Raw genomic sequence first — 24681 nt, 5'->3', positions numbered from 1 at the left:
CAAGCATTTTCACAAAGAGTGGCCAGTTTTCATGTATGTGCGTGTAGTCCTTGACTTAAGATCACAATTGAGCCAAATATTTCTGTTGCTAAGAGACACATTTGTTAAGTGAGCTTTGCCCCATTTTATGACCTTTCTTGCCACAATTGTTAAGTGAATCACTGCTGTTAAGTCAGTAACGCAGTTGTTAAATTAATCTGGATTCCCCATTGACTTTGTGTCAAGGTTCCGACAGACAAGACCAAATAAATCAGAACTCCGAGGCTTGAGATTTCCTCAAACAACATGTTTATTGGTTACATAGTATCGGCATGGTCAAAAGTGAAACCAAGTCTGAAGTTCCTTTCAAAGAGAAACAATATTACAAAGTTTAAACTTCCCATCCCCATGTGATGTAATCAGCTACATTCCCTAATAGAAGAATTTGGCAGGCTTTCTGACAAAATGCTCACGCCCCCATATAATTGACAAAAATGACCTTGGTTCCCACGGGACAGTAAAACAGACTAGTGGAAATCCCCCCACACCCCTCCCATTCTTGTGGCAAACTAGAATGAGCAAAAATGGCTGCAGCCAGGTTCGTTGTCAGAAAGTTGCCAACGGTGATCTAATGACCTCTGAGACACTGCAACTGTTATAAATATCTACCATTTGCCAAGTTTCCGAATTTTGATTGTGTGAAAAACAATCACAAGTCAGTTTTTTCACTGCTGTTGTAACTTCAAACAGTCACTAAACAAATGGCTGTAAATTGAGGACTACCCGTGCTTATATAGGCAAGTTCTCTCAGTTGGAAACCTTCCAGAGGCACTGAATTCCAAGCCAACAGAATAATGGAAGTTGAAGTCCAACATATTTAAAAGGAAAGGCTGCTATATAACTTTAGCATTAAGATGAAATCTATTGTTACCTATGCAAACTGATACCCAAAGAAAGTTATAAAATGTTTAAGAACAAATATAATAATGAAGGTGAAATTGACAATAAGCTTACTTGGTTTCAGATTGTTTCAATTATTTTGGGACCAAACTTTATGCTGCTTCAATTTTATTAATACAATTATATTCTATTGTTTAGTATTAGCATAAAGTCTAAAGTGTATGTGTGATGTATGACAACTGGGAAAAAAAACTCTAAAATGAGTGTTGTGTTTACTGTCAGTAAGAACATCGTCAATATGAAATAAGCATGTTATCAAACACAACTCTGATAGTTGATTATAAAATTTGCAGGGTAGGGTTTTATTTGTAGAAAAGGCAATACAAAAATGATCAATGCAATCTTTATGGTTTGCAGTTAAATATCTTCATTTTTTTCTTCATTTTTTTCTTTCATCTTGTAATTCCAAATTCAAGAGTTGATTTTCTAGTTTTTGTATATTTACCCGATGCTTCATTAAGAATTTCCCATTCAGATGAAAGACAGGTATTTCATACTTGTATTTTTCAAGCCAAACTGAATGATTTGGTAGAGTTATATCTATTTCCTCCAAAATAAACTAAAAAACAACAAAAACAAATGGACAATAAAATAACTAGCAGCCAAACATTAGAAAAGCATAATACTAAATCATGTTAAAAGAATTGATCTCAGAGCAAATCTATGTAGGTTGTAAAGCAATACTTCCATTGGAAAAACTGATTAGGTTTATTATTTTTTTCAGCAAGAATTTTTGAATGATCTGAATAAGAGGACCCATATAAGGACTATTGCTATAGATAAAAAAGTCGTGAGAAATAGTTTCCCAATTTGTCCACACTTAGATTACAAATGAACAAGTGATTTTGAAATTTGCCAGCAGTGTGATGAACGATTGCCAATAGGCTACATTTGCCCAATAAGTTGAACTGCAATCCAGTCAATCATATTTTAGTCTAGCATGTTGGAAGAACCCAACTCGTAAGATTAGTTTATGCTGGAGTCTGCTATGTGAACTCAGGTTTGTGTTAATTCCCCGAATTATGGTTCAGTAAGTATGTTCTTTTTTGTCAAGCATCCTAGATAACCTTTGGCTACCTCCATGTGAGGTATTCCTAATGGTTTTATAAGTGGTAACTGTGAGTCACTTATAGAAGACATGCTTACTAGGCTGGAGAGATTTCAACTGCTTCCATTTGGGAAGACAAAAGATATATAAAATGGCAGTGGAGATTAAAATGCCCTAATTAGATCTGATTTCAGATTGCTTTCTAGAATGATCTCATCTCCATGTTTCAGCCCCACACCGATTAGGGCTTTCTTGCTTCCTGACCTCCCAATATTATTCTAGTGCAAATCAGCCCTGTGCAGTTGGTCCAATAAGCTTCAGGTTCCATTATATATAAAAAGTATTATTTCCTGGAGGCCTTGGAGCAGAATAAACAAAGAATAAAGCAAATTAAATGAGTCTAGTAATGAAAGCAAGCATTTGTCTTGAATTACATGTTGACCAAATTTTCAGTGCAGTCAGATTTCTTCTCTTTCACTCTCATTCCAATTTCAGAAAATCTTTACACTAATTCATTCCTGCTTAACAAAGAAACAGTTTTAGCAAATTTTTAAATTGGAAAAAGAAACAATCAGGTATTTAATACAAAGGAAATCCCATTGATTGGGATTCTGACTATATTTTTAGAAAATCAATTAATATAACTTCCAGGCTGCATAAAATAGCACACCCATCTTCTGTTTCAGTAACCACTTTATGTGGATATTTGCTTTATCTTATGCATTTAAATGGAGAAAATCAAAGCCATGAAGATTTTGAGGCAATTATTTTGGTAGGAACTATAATACTTAACACTGAATTATTTTACCATGAAATATTTCCAATTTTAGTACTTATGAAACACTATTGATAATAATTAAGATCTCTTGATGATTTATAACATAACACGCTTTCACAATTAAAGGAACTAAGAACAGTTAGAAGCAAACAAAATCAACAATTAAGCATTGTTTATTTAAAAGATATATAGTAGGGCCTTTTTAAAAGCCAACAAAGGAGCTAAATCTCTTAAGCTAGCAAGGGCTTAAAAAAGTAGGAAGGTAGTTCCAGAGAAAGGTTAATGGAGGTAAAGCCAAAACAGCTCATGGTTATCACAGAGAAATTTAGATTCTCCTAAGAATCCTAAATCAAGGTATATGAAGCTTACAAAAAAAACCTTTTAAAACTCTGATGCAGTTTCCCAACCAAGATCATCATCATCTCATCCCAACTCAGAGAGGGATTTTTAAAAATGGTCAGTTAAATCTAAGGGAAAGTAGAGACAATGTTTTGGGGGAAATTCACATGAGTTCTATCTCCCAGAGTGTCCAATCTTTTTTTTTACAATTATAAATAGGAATAAACTTGATTTTTTAAACCAGAATGTATAAAAATGATGCATTTCACAGGAATCATGAAGTTTGTAACATACTATTAAAATAATGAGTGCTTGTAATAAATGTCTATGTTAACCACCAGGTGAAAAGATTTATATAACACCATACTTATCCATCATTATTTGTCCGCTGGTGGATTTTATTTATACAATTCAAACAGAATGATTTACCCATAAGAAGTGTTGGATTATATACATTCATACTAAGTATTAACATTTTTTTGAAGGTGGCAATAGAAAAATGATTTCACTGGAATAGACTGTTCTGGGGAAATAATGCCTTAAAGCAAGGAAGTCAAACTGCCATCCCGCAGGCCGGATGCGTCACGCAGAAGCTGCGCCCACCCCATCGCCGGCAATGGCAAAACCGTCCTGATACGTTGCGCAATGTCACGTGATGTCGCGAGTTTGACATGTCTGCCTTAAAGCAAATTGGCAGCTGGCACACAAGTATAATGTCCAGCAGTAACATATTCTCTTTGAGCACTTTTGGAGACCAACTTGAGTATAGATAAACCTCGACTTATGACCACAATAATTTTATTGCACAAATTATAACTATAGGGAAAGATTTGACTTCTCCCACTATCATGGTCATCACTGGACATTTATCCTACCTTCAATTAATGATTATTCAATACTTCAGAACTTAACCTCTTTGGGGGGGGGCTAAACTTGAAAGCCTCTATTTGAGTCCATGACAAGTATCAGAATCTCTGTGTGGGTTAAAAATTAATGCCACTTTGTTTTGGTGCCTACAACACTGGATTATTTTGACTGATTTACCCATAGAAAGTTTATTATGGAATAATCCATGTTGAAAAATACTTTCTTATTCTTATACCAAAGATATAGATTAAATTAACAGAGTTACTGTGGCATTGCCTACTAAGGACTATACCATTAATGGATCAAGAGGCAGAGAAAAGGCAGGAAGGTTAACAAGATCCTCAAAAACAGGAAGAAAATTGAAAAAACAAAAGGCAGCATATGAAGTGGCACATAGATACAGTATGGCAGAAATAAGGATGATTTGCAGGGACAGAAAGTTATGAAAAATTATACAGAATAGCACTGGCATAAGTTGTTTTTAGCTATGCTGCCTTTTCATTTCCTTATCTCGGGCTTTTAATTTCTTTGGCTTAGTATTTTTTTCGTCCTTTTCTGCGTTTTGTATAACTTTGTTTACCTTGAAAAGGAATAGTATGATAGGTAATCATATGGAAGCATATAAAATAGTAGGGAAATCCATTTTAAAAAAATCAACTAAGCTTTTCATAACATTATTACTTTGTATTAATGCAGTTTTGAAAAAGCCATTTTAAAGTGTTTGCTGAATTAAAAAAAATTACATCAGATTATTTCTTGGCAGTTTATTTAATTCAAGCATTTCTAATTTACGGTATTTTGTCCAGATGCTATTACTGCTTCTGATGTTCCATAGTGGTAAGAGCAGTTTCACAACCTTGGCATCTTTATGTTGTGCGGATTTCAGCTCCCAGAACTTCCCAGTTAAACACTGGGTTAGAAGTTTAACATGGGTTGAACACAGCTCCCAGTAATTCTTTTGTTATGGGAAGTTGATGAAATTGTTACTTGTTTACTTAACACTTGCACATGTTCTTATGTACTATATCTCTAGTATTTGAAATATATCAAATCTAGAAAAATTGTAAATTTTTCAGTCAGTAATTGAACTAGGCTATTATTTGCAATGAAGTGACAGGTAAAAGCAATATGGCCTTTTACAATATAATTTTTCAAAATTTTACCCCCTTTAATAATTATCAAGATTACGAATTCTGAGGTTAAATTACAGTGTGAATGCTGTTGCATGTTTATAGACTATCTTCTTTAATAACTTTGATTACTAATGTAATGTAGTAAAAATAATATAAATGAGCAAATGCCCTCTTATTAAATTTCAATAATAATAATAATAATAATAATAATAATAATAATAATAATAATAATAATAAGAAGAAGAAGAAGAAGAAGAAGAAGAAGAAGAAGAAGAAGTAGTTGGAAGGGACCTTGGAGGTCATCTACTCCAACCCCCTGCTAAGGCAGGAAACCCTATACCATTTCAGACAAAAGGCTGTCCAGTCTCTTCTTAAAAACTTCCAGGGTTGGAGCATTCACCACTTCTGGAGGCAGGTTGTTCCACTGATTAATTGTTCTAACTGTCAGGAAATTTCTCCTTAGTTCTAGGTTCTTCTCTCCTTGACTAGTTTCCATCCATTGCTTCTTGTCCTGCTCTCAAGTGCTCTGGAGAACAGCCTGGATCCCTCTTCTTTGTGGCAGCCCCTGAGATATTGGAACACTGCTATCATGTCACCCCTCACCCTTCTCTTCATTAAACTACACATACCCAATTCCAGCAACCGTTCCCTATATGTTTTAGCCTCCAGTCCCCCAATCATCTTTGTTGCTCTTCTCTGTACTCTTTCTAGAGTCTCAACATCTTTTTTACATCATGGTGACAAAAACTGGATGCAGTATTCCAGGTGTGGCCTTACCAAGGCATTGTAAAGTGGTATTAGTACTTCACGTGATCTTGATTCTATCCCTCTGTTAATGCAGCCTAGCACTGTGTTGGCTTTTTTGGCAGCTGCAGCACACTGCTGGCTCATATTTAAGTGATTGTCCACTAGGATTCCGAGATCCCTCTCACAGTTACTACTATCAAGCAAGTTACCACCTATACTATACCTGTGCATTTTATTTTTCCTGCCTAAATGCAGAACCTTACTTTTTTCACCATTGAATTTCATTTTGTTAGATAGTGCCCAGTGTTCGAGTCTGTCCAGATCCTCCTGTATCTTAAGCCTATCTTCTGGAGTATTGGCTATTCCTGCCAGCTTGGTGTCATCTGCAAATTTGATGAGTTCCCCATCTATCCCCTCATCCAAATCGTTGATGAAGATGTTGAAGAGCACTGGGCCCAGAACAGAGCCCTGGGTCACCCCACTACACAATTCCTTCCATGTAGATGCAGTTCCATTGAGGATAACTCCTCACCCAACTTTTTATCAAATGCCGGCATACATTCAGGCAACCCCATCCTTATCCAAAGATGGGTATCATCACCATACAGATCATAAAGGTAAAGGTAAAGGTTCCCCGCACATGCGTGCTAGTCATTTCTGACTCTATGGGCCGGTGCTCATCTCCGTTTCAAAGCTGAAGAGCCAGCTTTGTGGCCGGCATGACTAGACGCCAGAGGCGCACAGAATGCTGTTACCTTCCCACCGTAGTGGTCCCTATTTTTCTACTTGCATTTTTTACGTGCTTTCGAACTGCTAGGTTGGCAGAAGCTGGGACAAGTAACAGGCACTCACTCTGTTACGCGGCACTCGGGATTCGACCCGCCAAACTGCTGACCATCTGATCAACAAGCTCAGCGTCCTAACCCACTGAGCCACCGCGTCCCATACAGATCATACCTGGTTTCAAATCTACTGATCAACTCTCTCCAATAGTTCCATGTAAATATTGAAAACACTAGAGTTGTCTAGAGAGGAGCATCTAAATGTGCTTGTGCTGAAGGAAAAGAATGATTTCCAAAAAAAGTGGCTACTCTTCCTAGATTTTTTTTAGGCAATGCATATAATTTGGTCAAGCTACCCAAAAGCATAAATAAATAAATAAACCTAGATGACTCATGGTTTCTCTTTTGGATACTGAAGATAATTAATATGACCAATCAAGGCATTTAATTTCTGTAGCCAATTCTGATGCCAGTTTGTAATAGAGCAGTACAATTTTCAGATGCAACAAAAAGAGTAAAAGTGTTTTCTGAGAACTGGCTTTATGAAAATCAATTGTGAAAACTAATTTAAAAAAATGCTAAATGAAAGAGAAATTGATGCTAACGCATTCATGTCTTTCTGCAAACAGGAATGTTCTGATTCCCCATTTCAAATGTTGCGTGTCGGTGTTCTGCTGAAACAAAGGACTGTATTAACCTACCTTGTGTTTATGTGGCTCAAGCATCATTTTGGCTTCTTCACATAAAGGACAGGGATGCTTAAAGAGGGAAGAAAAAAGCAGTAATGAAAAATAGCACAGGCTACATAAAGCTTGTTCACATGCTCTCAAACCATTTTGACAATATTTTTCGGCATAAGTTGACACTGGATTCTGTATCCTGGATTGAAGGGGAAGAATGAGAGAGGTGGCATTGACAGAATTATCTATCTTACTTCAGAAGGCAACCCTGAAAGAGGATAGATAAGCTAACCCTGGCATATATCCTGCCAATCTTTATTCCGTCATGTCCTTGTAATGCTGACTTCCAAGGTCATTCTGCTCTGAGCAATGGGAAAGTTGGATTCTTTGAAAATGCCTTCTCCCCTATACCTGCCAGGCCTCTGAACTAATTCCTGGATCAGATACCTGGATAGTCTAAAAAGCAGCTCTCAGTGATGGCAGATGAAGGACTGCATAATGAAGGAGGAAAGAGAGAGCCAGTTTTTTTTTTTCTGGTTCAGGGCACAACTTTTCCTATACTTCTCAGCTCTTCTTTTCAATACAGATTTAGTGATTCTCTGGAATTGTGATAAATCCAAATCCAAAATGAGCCTGATAATCCATTCTGGCACAAGTGGTTTGTGCAGGTGTATTCAAAGGTAGCCCAGATTTGGGTGGTACTAAGCTTCTTTGGAACACAACTTTAGTTATTTCAGAATAATGTTAAAACCCTGTCCAAAACGGACCTAACTATCCAATGTTATCAGCTGGCTGGTAACAATTGCTAAGAGAAGAGGAATTCATTGTTTTAATACAGCGCTTGTAAATAAAAACAACGTTATTTGCCAGCATTGTGCCTCTGGCAGAATACACGTTGCCAGAATAATGTTGTCTAGTTTTCTGCCAATTCAAAGACCAGTGGGTAGAACTCAGGATGAGATTCATCATTCTCTTCAGCAAGAACAAATGAAATGAATTCATTTATAGCATCCTGTAACACAGAAGGTACACACAAACACATTTCATTGAGCTCAATAAAGTGTACAAATGGAATTCAGGCTCTGTATTTAACTACAGCTTCTTACTTTTTTAAAAGACAGATCCTACCTCACATACTATACAGTACTTTTTTCAAGGTGAACATGTTCAAACTCTTTCCAGGTAACATCACTATATGTTACTCTTATCACTTCTTGGATTCTATTCAGTAGGATTCTAACTTTGAGCTGATGCAAGTAATTTAACTGCAAATAACTCTCCTAAGAACTCACAAGAGACTATTTATGTTAATATTAATAAGACTATTAATTAACCTATCCTTCCTTAAAGGAGTTTGGGTCACTTTGAAAAGGGCGTTTGGATAGCCCTGTACATATATATGTAAAAAAGGACAGAGGAGAAATTTTTGCTTCGCCAAAAGATGTAGCCATGAACTGAAGTCAATATTGTGTTCAGTTAGATTTACTCCTTGCCATGCACCAGCATCACTCTAAGTATCTCTTCTAGCATTTTATTTTCAAGTGTCCTTCAGAGAATCAAGGGCCTTCTGAGACTGGCATTCAGGGAGAGGATCTTTAGAAGCAATCCTATCAAGAGCTTTGTTATCCCTACATTCAACTAGGCTCCTGGCAAAACCATCCTTTAGATGGTTGGGACACTTCCCCAAGTACCATCTGGAAGCCATTTAGATTTCTCCAAGGCACTTTCAATGCTGCATGTGTTTGGATCATTTTAACCTACTCTGATCCTTCCCTGTCCCTGCAGTACATCAAAGTCAGCATGAACTACACAGTCCAGGACAGAGAAAAATTGCCTTTTCTCAAGTGAGATTATTGGTCCACGTATAATTTCAAGAAGAATCTAGACTGATATTTTGGCAGGTTCCTTATTTCCATTCTAAATCAATTCAATATTATGCATTCCAGGAACACTGATATACCCAGAAAAATCTTCTCTAAGATTCTCTCTTCTCTCTTCTCTAAAATAGTTGTCTCTCCCACTGCGATTTTGCTAGAGAACAAACGTACCTTCTGGGCATCCATTATTCTTTCTGTGTATTCTTTGTAGCATAATTTTTCTGTTTACTTAAAAACACAATTGGAACTGGATAGAATGGATCCAAAATGAAAATATTACATTAAGCTAATAAAAGGAGCTTGTTTTTTGTCTCTCTAAGGAACTAATCTTTTCTGCTATTTGGACATTTTTGAACATTCTGTAAAGAAATGTTTATTTAATAAAGCAAGCCTGCATAAAATGTGATTTATTCTTTCTTTTTTTTCCTCTTCCTTCCTTCCTTCCTTCCTTCCTTCCTTCCTTCCTTCCTTCCTTCCTTCCTTCCTTCCTTCCTTCCTTCCTTCCTCTATCATACATCTACTAGATAATGCTTCCTCATCCTATTTTTTTCTTACAATAGCCATTCTGTGAAGTAGATTGGGCTGAGAAAGAGTGACTGGCCTAATGAACCACCTAAGCAAGCTTTGGTACTGATTGAATTTCATACTGCTAAGACTCGGCATGTGCTATAGCTAAGGCTTTGCAAAACATTATTTCCATAGTTAAAAATTCCCTTCCCCCATCATACCATTATTCATAATTTCTTTTCTATTTAGAGTATAAACTAGCACTGAAACAACTTTGTTATATTCAAATTACAAGTAAGAATAAAAATTTAGCTCAGCTTGCCTGAATAAGATCAGCTAAATAAAACAGGCTGAAATTCAATTACATTTTGCTTATTTCTTCCCTTTTTAAAATTGTTTATTTCTGAACAGAAACATTTGTCTCACAAATGAACTGAGCTGAGATATTAATTCGGTTATCAAGGGTCATTAAGTAATCAATCAATACACTCTTCACTTTGGGAAGTATAAATCCAAATGGCACAAGAGGACAGTGGTATCAAGATACTTAAAAGATTTACTTTGTGCCCTTCTTTGCCTTTCTTCCTTCTCCCTTTCTTCCCAGGCAAACATACAGAGAACACATGCTGTCTGATGCTCTACTCAGTAGGATGTAGTTAGCTAGGTACTAGAGACTATACTCTGCAAATATCTGTAAGATATTTCTGCCTTCTGTTGTAGCTATACAACTAGCTTCAATAATCTATATTCAAATTTCTGACAAAGTTAAATGGGAGACTAGGACAGCTATTTCGAGCTTCTTTGCTGTCATCAGCTAGCCAAAATGGGTACAAGAGAACATGCCAGGTCAGTAATCCTTCAAATCAAACTCAAGCTATGAGTTACGAGTAAATTTTGAGGGAGGTTGCCACAGTGGCTGAAGGGCAGGAACTGTAGAGTTTGCATCATCCCAATTCCAAGAAAGGAGGAGCACAGCCAACAGGAAGTATAGTCTGCCCACTGTTCTCTTGGAATTTTATTCATAATATGAAATGAACACATCAGCATGATCAATCAATGCTGAAAGTCCAAGAAATCATTCATAATAGGGATTGGCCTATTGGGAGAAAGCAGGGAAGGTTTTGCTACACTTGTACCCCTGTATGCTCTAAATCACAGTCCTAGTGCATAATCATATGCAAACCTGACTAAGTATTATATGGGCATATTTGGCTACTGAGGCCAGCTGTTACCATTAAGAAATGAGGCAATTGTCTGAGAGAACAGATGAAGGACCACAATGGTACATCATTAGCTGTTCCTTCTGAGCTTCTAGCTATTCTCTGGTCTTGGAACTTACATTTGGTAGTCCACAAGACCTGTCCCACATCTTATAAACTAGCCTATTACTGCCAGGTATAGTAAACCATTGCATCTCTTGGACAATGCTGATATTACATTCAGCTATCACTCCTTTGGCTTCTATAGGTAAAAGAGGGAAACACAATATGACATCCTTTGCATCAGGAAGAAATAAATTTATTTATTTATGGTAAATTATCTTGGGCTGGTCCAGTTCCTGAGAGGATAAATCCAATTTTTAAAAAAAGAAACCAAGAAATATAAGGGTAAATCTGTTATTGAACCCCCTAATAATCAACCTGAAGCACAAGTGCCATTTCTTTGGGAACCATAACTCAGTACTAGAGCTATGGCCACCTATACAAAATGACCTTATACTGAAGAATTCAGGCTTAGTCAAACTGGAAATATGGAGTAGTAATTGAATAAGACTCTTGATATCTTGGAATACTATAATTAATCAAAATTTTATACAATGTTTGGCATAACGGGCTATATACAGCAATTTCATATGACCAGATAGGCATGAAATGGACACGAGGACCCTTTCCATTATTTTGCTCAACCTCAGCTCCCATTAGCTTTTGCAAGCTTAGGCACGTCTGTAAGGATGGAAAACATTTTTGGAATCCCAGGTTGCCTGCTTCTGATGCAGGCCTAGTATTGTTGAAAGCATTCTACACATAATCATCTTGCTACTGTCAGAAAACAGCTACATTTTCCTATTTTTATTCTTCCAAGATGTGGTTGCAGGATTCTCTATGAAGTGTTGCTCAATTTTAGCCATCTTAAGACATGTGGAGTTTAATTTCCAGAATTCCCTAGTCAGCATGCTAGGGACTATCCTACGGTATTTGGTTTACTTGGTCAACTACTATTTACCTTGGTGAACAACGTCAACACTGGTAGTTTAACACTGGCTTCACACAACATCCTTTGAAATGATTTTGAATAGTTTGCGAGATGCAAGGTCCAACTCTGAAGCCACAGCATCTTTGCCCTGTTGAAACAATACAATATTCCTCTGAAATTGCACACATGGTACATTTTAATTATTAATCATAATTTATGTATCAGTAGACAGTTCCATGCAAGAGTGATGCCCAAGCAACTGTGTAAAATAAAAATGCAAATGTATGCTCTTTTCACCACACTTCTGTGGGGCGGAATGTTTATTATTGAACAAGCAGAATTTAAATTTAAGATTACATTTTTCTTGCTGTAACTTCTTTTAAATTCATTAACAAAGCACAGCGATAATAAACATATTGCATTGTTTCACGCAAAAATAAAATAATTCATTAGCAGAATACAAAGTGTTCTACCTTGAACCTCTCTTAATTTAACGAAAGAGTTTTGCTAGTTCTTTGAAATGATTCTAGTAGACAGCTGCTTTTATATTTCACTGAAATACAAATCAGGTACAGCTAGCTCTTGACTTACCACCACAACTGAGTCCAAACTTTCTGTTGCTAAGTGAGATTTGTTCAGTGGGTTTTGCCCTATTTTACCATGCTGTTAAGTGAATCACTGCAGTTGTTAAGTTAGTAACATGGTGTTAAGTGAATCTGGCTTTCCCCCTGAATTTGCCAGTGTCTGAATTTGAATCATGTGACTATAGGGATGCTGCAACAGTCATAAGTGTGAAAAAATGTTGTAAGTCATTTTTTTCAGTGCTGCTGTAACTTTGAATGGTCACTAAATCAACTGTTGTATGTTGAGGACTACCTATATGGCACTAAGTATGAAAGAAAGAAAAAGAAAGAAAGAAAGAAAGAAAGAAAGAAAGAAAGAAAGAAAGAAAGAAAGAAAGAAAGAAAGAAAGAAAGAAAGACCAGATGAAATTAATCTGTGGTGTTACTTAAAAAGCTTGTAGATAATACGAGAGCAATTTGGAAATAAACCTCCATTTGGATATCAATGACAGACACTCGCAGATGCAGAACTTTTATTATACACATTAGAATACTGTACAACATTACATTACTTTTAGAGATAGTCGCCATTCAAATTGACGCACTTTTCATAACGTCTTACAAGGTTTGAAATTCCTTAGTAGTAGTAGTAGTTGCTGGGCTATGGGGGGGCGGTGATCAAAAACATTCCAACAGAACTGCTTCAAATGTTCTTGGGCTACTGAAGTTCATGGAGCATGGTTCAACCATCAATTCAGAAGTCTACTGCGAAACGTGATGAAAACTCAGGCGAGCCATCCATAACAAGCGTTGGGGCATGCTGACTTCCGGTGTGGTGTTGGTTCACGATAATGCTCGCCCGCACACCTCTGGACATGCCCAAGAACTTTTAAAGCGGTTCCATTGGGATTTTTTGATCAGCCCCATAGCCTAGATTTGGCGCCCGGTAGCTACTATTAAGGAATTTCAAACCTTGTAAGACATTATGACAAGTGCCTCAATTTGAATGGCGATTATGTTGAAAAGTAATATAATGTTGTAGTTTTTTACTGTGTAAAATAAAAGTTCTGTATCTGCGAGTGTCTGTCATTAATAATGAAATGGAGGTTTATTTCCGAATTGCCCTCGTATTGCAGGTAAAGAAGCAATGGTTACTTAATATATGAAAATGTTTATTGTTGGCTTGTTTAAATGTCTTTTCTTTTTTTGAAAACTATGTATCTGAGATCAAACATGCAACTGCACTTTATAAAGATTGTAATTATAGTCCAAAAGAATTATATTCATTTGCAGTGCAATTCCATAGATATCTGCCTTGAAATAAGTTCCAATGAATAAGGCTTTCCTCTAAGGCAGGGGTGTCAAACTCAATTTCATTGAGGGCCGCATCAGCATTGCGGTTGCCCTCAGGGGGCCGGGTGTGCATGGCCAGGGTGGGCGTGGCCTACTGGGTGGGCGTGGCTAGAGTGCATATGGCCTACTGGTTGGGCGTGGCCAGCTCTACATCATTCGCATCAAGGGTGCCTATGGGGGTCTGGGCAGGAGTAAGACAGATCTGAGGGTCTCTGGCAGAAGGAGGGTCTCTGGGCCAGAGCCAAGGCAGTGGGGGCTGTTCCCTCACTGTTTCCAGGATGGCTTCGCGGGCCACATGAAACCACTTCGCGGGCCGGATCCGGCCCCCGGGCCTTGTGTTTGACATGTCTGCTCTAAGGAAATGTACGTAAGATTTCAATCTCAAAGCACAATCTTATTTATTCCTTTGTTTACGTGCTGCTTCCCACATTTAAAATAAATATCTTGAAACAATATATTTTATGCCTCTCTATTTGGATGTAAGTCACAGTTTGTCTATTGGGGCATAAATCTTAACAGATATATTTAAGATTGCAGCCTTTTGCAGCCATTCATTTTAGTGGGCATAGACTCTTACTTCAAATGAGATTTCTAGCCTCCCTTTTATTTTGAAACTCACATTTAAAGCATGTCTAATTCTATGATGGATTATAGCCTATGTCTACCTTTGATAATCACCATCATGCAATACAATCTGTAACAAGGATAAATCTAGTTACAGCTCTGGTTTGTATTGACACTGGCATCACAAATGAAATGGATAGGATGGGTGAACAGATTATTAGAACTGTGGATCATGTTAAATTATAGTCCAATTACTCACTGCTCTTTCTCTTCTATCTGGTATGATATATTGTGATATCTTTCTCTCACACATCATTTTCAAGGGTTTTTAACTGAGAGGTCACGTGGACATGACTAATGATTTATGCTATTTCTTTATATAACATTTACATATACATTCAGGTGACCATAAAATGAGGATTTGCATAATAAGAAAAAGTAAAAAAGATTAATCCTTCTTGAGATGGACGAGAATATCAGAATTTATCAGTAGGTAATATCTGTTCGTTAATAGTAAGTACCACCACATAACAACACTTGGAGTCAAGAGTTACAGGGGTCCCATGATATATCTTGATCAGCCTCTATATTAATATTCTTAAGGTACAAAGATCAATATTCTGGGCCCAGTTGCTATTCTATAACCCTTTGATATCTTTCTAATTGCACAAAAAGTAAACATTTGGCCACATTTAACAATGAACTAAACATATGAACAGTCTACACTTTTATTGGAAGAGAAAATTTCTCAAGAAATATTTGGTCCCCAAGGGTGAGATAGGCCAAATGCAAGTGATATTCAAGAAATTCAAATAGATTGGATACAAGGCATTACTAAAATAATATTAAGAACTAATTGATTTTAGTTTATATAAGATGTTGGATAGAAGTAAAATTATAATGAGACATCATTATAAGGAAAAAATAAACTATAGTATAATTCTTGTTTATAGCCTTAGTAGACTAAATGTGTAAACCATCTGTCATTTAGTGAGACATTTTTTTAAACTTGAAATAATAATAATAATAATAATAATAATAATAATAATAATAATAATAATAATAATAATAATAATAATAATAATTTGGAAGGGACCTTGGAGGTCATCTAGTCCAACCTCCTGCTCAGGCAGGAAACCCTATACCATTTCACACAAATGGCTGTCCAATCTCTTCTTAAAAACTTCCAGTGTTGGAGCACTCACCACTTCTGGAGGCAGGTTGTTCCACTGGTTAATACCGAATTCCAGCAACAGTTCCCTATATGTTTTAGCCTCCAGTCCCCTAATCATCTTTGTTGCTCTTCTCTGTACTCCTTCTAGAATCTCAACATCTTTTTTAAAGCGTGACCACCAAAACTGGATGCAGTATTCCAGGTGTGGCCTTACCAAGGCATTGTAAAGTGGTATTAGTACTTCACGTGATCTTGATTCTATCCCTCTGTTAATGCAGCCTAGCACTGTGTTGGCTTTTTTGGCAGCTGCAGCACACTGCTGGCTCATATTGAAGTGATTGTCCACTAGGACTCTGAGATCCCTCTCACAGTTACTACTATTGAGCAAGGTACCACCTATACTATACCTGTGCATTTGATTTTTCCTGCCTAAATGTAGAACCTTACTTTTTTCACCATTGAATTTCATTTTTTTAGATAGCGCCCGGTGTTCAAGTCTGTCCAGATCCTCCTGTATCTTAAGCCTATCTTCTGGAGTATTGGCTATTCCTGCCAGCTTGATGTTATCTGCAAATCAGATGAGTTCCCCATCTATCCCCTCATCCAAATCGTTGATGAAGATGTTGAAGAGCCCTAGGCCCAAAACAGAGCCCTGGGGTACCCCACTACACACTTCCTTCCGTAATCTTTTAATGCTTTGGCCTTAGATGCACAAAACCCAATGTTAGGCAGTTCCCCAAAATCCCAATAGACAACCAAGCTATACAGAAATTTATATCAAATGCAATGGTTATAAGAATATGGTGAGTTTGAAAAAAGGGCCCATGAAACAAGCAGAAAAAGAGACTTCTAGGAAGAAAAATGAAAGTGAAAACACAGAGGAAAAAAAGGCAAAAGTGGAGGGACAAAAAATGAAGAACACAAAAAGCAAAATCTAGACAGTAATAACAAAGAAGTCATTTGCCACCATCAAGGATTTTTGCCTTGGATTTGGCTTGTAACCAAAGGCAGATAGGAGTACTACTTGGAAACACAATCTTTTTTTCCCACTGAGAGTATCTTAGTCTTAGAATTCTTTCTTCAGAGATGTCTTTGGGAGAGTAGTAATATAAACTTCATAGTCAGGCAAAAATAATTTTATTTACCTGGGCAGGTTGAATATATTGGAAGTTTATTATTATGGATCTTAGTCATTGTTTGGTAGTCACTTTCAATAGGATTATTATTATTATTATTATTATTATTATTATTATTATTATTATTATTATTATTATTATTATTATTATTATTATGCACCACACTGAAATCTAAAAAAGGTATAAGTGGGGATATAGGAACATTTAAATAGACAAATAAAGCATAATAAAATGAAGGTCATAAGTTCCTATGCAAGTAGAGCTTTTATAAAAGCACTGTAATGTTAAAAGCAAAACCAGAACAATTATGTATTATAAACAATTATAAATGAAAAGCAACAATAGCTGTTCATGTAGATTGTTTGACTCAGCCTTGAACTGCCTCTTATCACATGATCCTCACGTTTCAGGATCTGTTTTACACAAATGTTAGATACAATTATCATCAACTTAACTGTGATGAACCGTGATGAACAGCACTGTTTCCATCCAAGCTGCTCTAAGATTTGCCGCAATTTCATACACTTCATCATTTCGTTGAAAAGGGGGGTGGCGGCAGGGAAACAGAGGTTATACTACCACTGGTGTATTTATTGATTCACAGGCTACCTTTCAATTCATATTTAATACTGATGGCAGCTAATATAAACCAGTTTTGACTGTTCATCTAAAGGGAGAGATCAACTGCAACAGCCTAGAATAAATTGGGCACCCTCTAGCAGTTTGGACATCAATTCCCAGAATTCCTCCACCATTATGTAATCTGGGTAAGATTTCTGGGAGTTGAAATTCCAGATATTGAGATGTTTCCCAGGTTGGGAAAGATATTTCCTGTCTGTTATCTGGATCCTGGAAACATAACTGTGTTCCATTTAAGCATGGAGAGGTAATATAATTCTAAGAAAAACATGCAGATATACAGTATATATAAAAAACCCTTCAGTGTATTAATTGCAAAAGAAACCAACTGTGAAGAAAGACTGTTAATACTTAAGAGTACCAAGTAAGAATTATTTTACTAATTTAGCTCGAGTATCATTTAACCTTGTTATATAAGGTACTTTCAATTTTAATTCTGAATATATATGGATAAACTGTGTTATAAATCTCAATTAACATAAAACAACACCTGCAGGGGTTGCTGGCATCTTTCTATCATTTATCATTTTGGAAAACAAACATAACATTCATCATACAAACATAATTCAGAATGGGGGGAAAACTTGGCCAGTGCTATATTCCAGGAAGAAGAGCAAAGCAATAAATCCCCTTTTATATTATTAAATAAGAACAGCCAAGTACAATTTAGATGAATTAATTGTCTGTAATATTAAGGGATAAATATGTCTAATTTTCAGTTGCCAATTTTTAATTAGAATTTAAAAAAAAACATTTCCAGACCTATAAACTAATGGCTGTTACAGCTCCAAACACCAATGATAAAAATAAAGATGCCCTCAATTCAAGCTTGAATCTTGGTGACAGCAACTCTGCTGTTTTCTTGACAGCACAATAGATGCAATTTGACACTGTTTTTCAAAGACATTTCCTGACTTTTTTTTTCTACTCAGTAACCCTGCAGTAGACTGACCTTACTTAGCTTCTGATATAAGCCTGGTGTGTCTAGGACCTACCAGCTGCTTAAGGGTGGCATATTTACCAATACTTTATGAATTACAATGCCTGGGATTGGGGATTTTTTCCCCTTTTTTATAAAATCTTGTCTGTTTTACCATGGTACATAGCTAGAGCCAAAGACATGACTGGTAGACCAACTATTTGCAATGCATATTAATAACAGTTGAAGCATACAGAAGCTATCAGATATCATAACCGCAAGTTCACTTAAGAGATTTCATCAACTAAAGTCACCAATATCTTTCTTACGCAACTCTTTCTCAAATGGTCAATTCCATATTTTTGAGGTAACATCAGGAAACTAAGCAGAAAAACAAAAAGGAATTATTCTACTGTATCTCACATATAATGGACACCAATAATGTCGTAAGCACAAGGGAAGGATGTTGCTTGAACTGAAGCGGACTAAAGGCTATGGATTATTTTTTTTACCAAGGATATACATTAGACAAAATAAAAGAATAACCGTTAAAGCCGACAGAGTAGCAGTAATCACTCCACAAAAGTAACAGCCTTATATATAGTTTAAAATATGTGTTTTTCAGCATGTGTGTGCTTAGTTTTATATTAGAATCAAATTGTGGTCTTGCAGTGTTTCTCAAACTTGGCAATTTTAAGATGTGGGGTCTTTGATTTCCAGAATCATATAAAGCAACCTCCACTGAAGAAAAATGTACAGAGGAGGAGCAGGCATCCTCAAAACATTAAATGGCTTATTGCAAGACCAAAACATAATCATGGTTCTGACCCTGGTTTCAGCAGGATTCCTAGGATGAAATGACAAGCTATGATCAATTAAAATAAGAATGAATGCTTACAATCCCTTCTTCTAGGACAGACATGTCAAACACAAGGCCCGGGGCCAGATTCGGCCCGCGAAGTGGTTTCATGTGGCCCGTGAAGCCATCCTGGAAACAGTGAGGGAATGGCCCCCACTGCCTTGGCCCTGGCCCAGAGACCCTCCTTCCACCAGAGACCCTCAGATCTGTCCCACTCCTGCCCAGGCCCCCATAGGCACCCTTGATGCGAACGATGTAGAGCTGGCCATGCCCATCCAGTAGGCCATAAGCACTCTAGCCACGCCCACCCAGTAGGCCACACCCACTCTGGCCATACCCCCCCGCCCCCCGAGGGCAACCGCAATGCTGATGTGGCCCTCAATGAAATTGAGTTTGACACCCCTGTTCTAGGATATGCTGAAAGTAGATGGAAGGAGCAGGGTGCAACTGGTCCAAGCAGCACTTGTGCAATTAATGCTAAAACATAGTTTAAAACCAGAACAGACAACTGAAACCAAAACATTTAGATACAGACTATCCTTGACTTATAACCATAACTGAGCCTGACGATTACGGTTATAAGTCATAATGGACATAAAGCGAGTCATCACATGACTGGACCTAATTTTATGACCTTTATTGCAGTGGTTATAAAATGAACCCATTGTTCATAATGGGTTGTTCCAACCCCCCCGGAAAGTGAAGTAAATGCTGGTTTTGGGGGAAAAAACATTGTAAATTGCAGTCACATGACTATGGGGCATTGCAAACAGCCACAAATGCAGCGCAGTTGCTGAGCACTCAAAATGTAAGTCACATGCTTGATGGGCAGACATTGTAACTTCAGAACAGAGACATAAGTAGCTGTTGGGTGGGGGGGGTCTGTTGTAACTTTAAATGGTCACTAAACAACTGGTTGTAAGTATAAATTGTTCATCCCTAGTCTAGCGTTATCTCTGAATTAAGTCCATAAACAGTATAACTAAAGTACATACTTTTTTGATACCCTGAAGAATTGCAATCTAAAACATCCTATTTATTGCCACCTCTGATAATGAAGGAGCAACCTGCTTTCCACTACTATTTCTCTTCCGAGAATGATACAACAAATGTCAAGTCACATATTTCATACCAGAAAAGTCATACACTTGTCTATACCAAATCAATATGGAGCACACATAGATGCTGCTATAAGCAAACATAATTTGATCAGGAACAATGGCCCTCAGTTTATTGCACATTGTACAAAATACTTTTGGGAGATGGAGATTACACTGATTATTGCTATATTTGGCCTGTAAAAATATGGATGATCACTAGATGGAAACAAGTTTTTTTTATTTCCTAACTTTATAGATGTCCTAACATTGATGAACGTGTTATGGAAATATAAATTCTCCTTTTCAGGAAAAGCCCTGCTAATGATTGAGTAAAAGACAAAAGTTTATACTAAATTACTAAGACTCTTATAGATAAAGAGTATTTTGGCTAAATTAATTTGGGGCTCAGCAAAGTTTGAAGCATTAATGAAAGACACCATATTACGGTATATTTATTTCTGCTATGTGACATTTCAAGGTCATTCTAGTTAGATATAATATGATCAAACATAAAATGTTAAAAAAGAATAGAAAGTTATTCATTGGAACAATTAAAAGAATCATTTATTATACAATGATCAGTTGATCCATTCATATTTCATAGCAAGAAAATAGTGATATAATACACGTTTTACTATAATTTAAAGAATAAAAATTAAAATGTTCCATGAATTTAACCACAAAATTATTATATAATGAATTATCTATTAAACAGATCCTCTATTTTACATACTAGCTCCTCTTTTCCTCAATAATAAATCAGAAGCACACTCTTTTAAGCTTCTCTATAATTATTTTCATCATTCCATTCAGTCCTAGGTCTGCAGCTCAGAACTTCCTCTTTTTGGAAAGATTTACTTCTACTTTCCTTTAGCTGATCTGAACAGAATTTTGATATGATATGTAACCTTTTTAATCAATTTCCCTACACATAGACACACATATACTCCCATGCTCACTTCTTCGGATTTAAAATATGGTCACATCCAAATTTAAAAATCAATTTTATCTTTGGAGAAAGAGAATGTAAAGGTACACTAACTTAATATTACCATGCAAAAAAAAATGTTTGTTGCAGCTGTTCTTATAAACTATATTTTAATCTGTTAGCAGCATTTAAACCATGGTTTTCCATTTCAGATGTCTCAGCAAGGCTGAGCTAATGAGGGATAGAAAGAAGGACCATGCAGTCTAATAAATCATGACTATTATACCTAAGCTTGGCTACAATTTTTCTTATTTCATCATCAACCCAGCTTGTTGTGACTCCCAGATCTGCTTTGGAAGCAAGGCAAATGTTCTTTAGTCAGGCCAATCTACAATTCTTAATTTATCCCCCACACTTCCGAACTGAGAACTTGATTATTGCTTCTGTTCAAGGCTGGTCCTACTATGAAGTAGAATAAGGTAGCTGCTTTTCTGCCTTTGTACTTTTCTTTTCCTTTTCCTTGTTTTTCTATATTTTTATGTTATAATAAAACTTAATAAAAAATTTAGAAGTGAAATAGAAAACAATAGCTGCCGCAGGTAGCAGATTCTGAAAGACAGTGATTTATTTGGTATTATTGTAATAGCAATAGGAATAGCACTTAGACTTATACACCGCTTCATAGTGCTTTACAGCACTCGCTAAGCAGTTTACAAGTTAGCATATTGCCCCCAACAATCTGGGTCCTCAGTTTACCGACCTCGGAAGGATGGAAGGCTGAGTCAACCTTGAGCTGGTTACGATCAAACTCCCGGCAATCAGAAGAGTCAGCCTGCAATACTGCATTCTAACCACCGCATCACCATGGCTCTTCCAGTAGTGTTACTATCAATGGTTAGGACAGGGGTACCCAATCCCGAGGCCGCGACCCACTACTGGACCACGCCCATTCCGAACCGCGCCGCAGGAGTGGTGGGCGATTGTGTATTTGCACACAGCTCCACTTGCGTGCACAGCTCCATTTGTTATGAAAAATTTACATTGTCAGTGCTGAAAGGGGATTTTATTTATGACGAACTAGTGGACCACAACTTCCTCTATTCTTTAGAAAATGGAGAAAAAAAATCTATTGCTGCTACTGATTTATTTCTAAATTCAAGTAACCAGGTCCTGGTAACTCATTGCCATAACTATGGGAAGAATTGTTCTAATTTAAAGAGATTAAAAGTTTTTGAAGTTGAATTGTTTGTGGTTCCACATGCTATAAGAACCAGTCATCCCCTCAGCTTTACTCTGTTGTCCAGAAGGTCATTATACTTAAGCTATAATATAGTTTATTATGTATCCAAACCATTGGACTGTAGTTTCTAGACTGTGGATAATAGACTATTCAAACTGCTTAAGAAAAACATTGACATATATTAAGATATCTGTGTTACCAACTTTTCCATTTTATTCTTGAACCCTAAGCCAACATGAACTGAGCATTGCTTTCCAATAAAAACTAGCCTAATCAAAGAAAATGTACAGATCAGAAGGAAATCTACCGTAAGTTTTTTCCCCACAACTGTAGTTTTATTAATTTAAAAGCAACACATCTCAGAATGATGACTTAAAAATAAATAGTAGTATTTTATTGTTTTAATAGTTCCCGTCATAGATCTTCTTCTGATCTGTACATTTTCTTGATCAGGCTAGAATCTACTGGAAAATGCAATACTCAGGTTGTTGTATCAGGATACAGGAACAGAATTGGAAAAGTTGGCAGACCAACTATTGTTGTATGTATCGCTGCCTTTTCTAAGCAGTTATCCAAATTTTAACCCTGGGTTATCAATGGTATGCATCGAGACCGAATTGTTTTTATTAATTTGTAAAAAATAATAATGGTGGGGTACAAATAAATAGATGGACACGTTATGCCAAAAAAAGGCAATATAGCAAGCCATATTATGCGGCTGGCTAGGGAATTCTGTGTTGAAGTTACCGATCTAAATGTCGATTAGGTTGAAAAACTCTGGTTTAAAGCAAGAGAAACCAGCAGTGGCAGTCTGAGCAGCGTTAGCTGCATTATTAGAAAATAACGAGTCCTTCCTTTCAAAAGACCAACCTTGCACAGCTGAATCCGTCCCAGTCCCAAGCAGCGACCGATCGCTGCTCTCTTCGTTCCACTTCCTGAAAACCACATAGAGATACAAATTAGTGTAGAGTCACTCTCTTCCCTTTTCTACTTCGATGGACGGACGTCTCTGAAGTTGTAGCGTTAGAGGGTTTTTTGTCCGGCTGTCATTTAAAGTTGCTTTTTGAAAGGTCCCTGCACAATTATTGCTTCCAGTTGCAAACTTGCCCCGCGAAGACGCTGATGTGATGGCGGTTGCAGTTGCGACTATTGTGTTGTTATGTCCATTTTAATGAGACGCCTTCCTTCAAAACAACTTCCAACACTTTAAGTAATACTGGGCTGACTTTCGAAAACATCTCCAAAAGAAGACAATGGCATGGAAAGCATGGGTTTGACTCCAAAAGAGTTTATATTATATTTTTCACAGGACTATGGGACCTTATTGTTGATTGGCGTACAACATCCTGCTTTCTCTAATCCCACGTGTTGTGAGGCTACTCGTCTGTGTTTTAAAACACAGGCTAAAAACAAAAAATAAAATTTTGCTGGAAAAAACCCTTTGTTCCATATTGAAAAATGGGTTTAGAAAGGGGACATGCTAGATCAAAACTGGCATGTACTCTCATTAAACAAAAATACACAATTACTGTTATTTTTGCCAGTAAAGAAGGAAGGGAAGGTCAGAAATATTTTTTACTGTGTGAAATTTAATTTAATAGCATGTAGTCAGGAAAGTCAGAAATCAAATCTTTCTTTGTTTTTGGAAAGAATATTTCAGACCAGAGATATTTCAGGTGGGCATGTCATAAATCTTTTGGATTTGCAATCTAACTTTTTATCTGCAGGTTTACAGGACTTCAATTCTGATTTTTAAATATCTCATGCATCTTGTGCTAATGTTTACTGAATAAAACAGATCAATGCATAAATACTATTACATTAAAAATATCACTTGCTTTTTTCCTAAAATGGGAGAAAGGGGGACTGAAATACTCTTACCACATATTTTTCTAGCTCAGTGTTGGCTGAGCATATGGAGAACAGAGAGAAGGCCTATTCAATGCTCCCATTCACTATATTACAAGAAAGTTGCATAAACTACCATAAAAAGGTAAAGGTAAAGGTTCCCCCGCACATGCGTGCTAGTCGTTTCCGACTCTAGGGGCCGGTGCTCATCTCCGTTTCAAAGCCGAAGAGCCAGCGTTTGTCTAAGGACGTCTCCGTGGTCATGTGGCCAGCATGATTAGACGCCAAAGGCGCACTGAACGCTGTTACCTTCCCACCGTAGTGGTCCCTATTTTTCTACTTGCAATTTTACATGCTTTCGAACTGCTAGGTTGGCAGAAGCTGGGACGAGTAACAGGCGCTCACTCTGCTATGCGGCACGTGGGATTCGACCTGCCAAACTGCCGACCTTCTGATCAACAAGCTCAG

General features: G+C 36.9%; 1 protein-coding gene across 2 annotated transcripts; it reads right to left on the bottom strand.

Moving 5' to 3' along the window:
• Positions 1-277: 277 nt before the first annotated feature.
• LOC310634098 (glutaredoxin-like protein C5orf63 homolog) lies at positions 278-23347 on the bottom strand. 2 transcript variants are annotated; one of them, XM_083352153.1, is made up of 5 exons: positions 23236-23347; positions 18568-18619; positions 11921-12038; positions 7335-7391; positions 278-1498 (listed from the first exon to the last, which is right to left on the bottom strand). In XM_083352153.1, exons 3-5 carry the CDS (start codon positions 12029-12031, stop codon positions 1319-1321), a joined length of 348 nt encoding a protein of 115 aa, XP_083208279.1. In that variant the 5' UTR covers positions 12032-12038; positions 18568-18619; positions 23236-23347; the 3' UTR covers positions 278-1318. The 2 variants fall into 2 exon arrangements, with proteins under 2 accessions (XP_083208279.1, XP_083208280.1); XM_083352154.1 differs by lacking the exon at positions 18568-18619 and having other exon boundaries at positions 23236-23297.
• Positions 23348-24681: the final 1334 nt, after the last annotated feature.

Source organism: Vipera ursinii (assembly GCF_947247035.1).
Source record: "Vipera ursinii genome assembly, chromosome: 2".
Classification (NCBI taxonomy): domain Eukaryota; kingdom Metazoa; phylum Chordata; class Lepidosauria; order Squamata; family Viperidae; genus Vipera; species Vipera ursinii.
This window is presented reverse-complemented; position numbering and strand designations above follow the sequence as displayed.

Bases quoted from the DNA above. Each gene is read 5' to 3' on its own strand.
- LOC310634098 (XM_083352153.1), bottom strand. From the start codon at position 12,031: ATGCTGTGGCTTCAGAGTTGGACCTTGCATCTCGCAAACTATTCAAAA. The intron at 7,392-11,920 runs GTAAATAGTAGT...TCCCTCTTTAAG, and splicing joins TGTTGACGTTGTTCACCAAG to CATCCCTGTCCTTTATGTGA. The intron at 1,499-7,334 runs GTAGGTTAATAC...GTTGTTTTTTAG, and splicing joins TTGAGCCACATAAACACAAG to TTTATTTTGGAGGAAATAGA.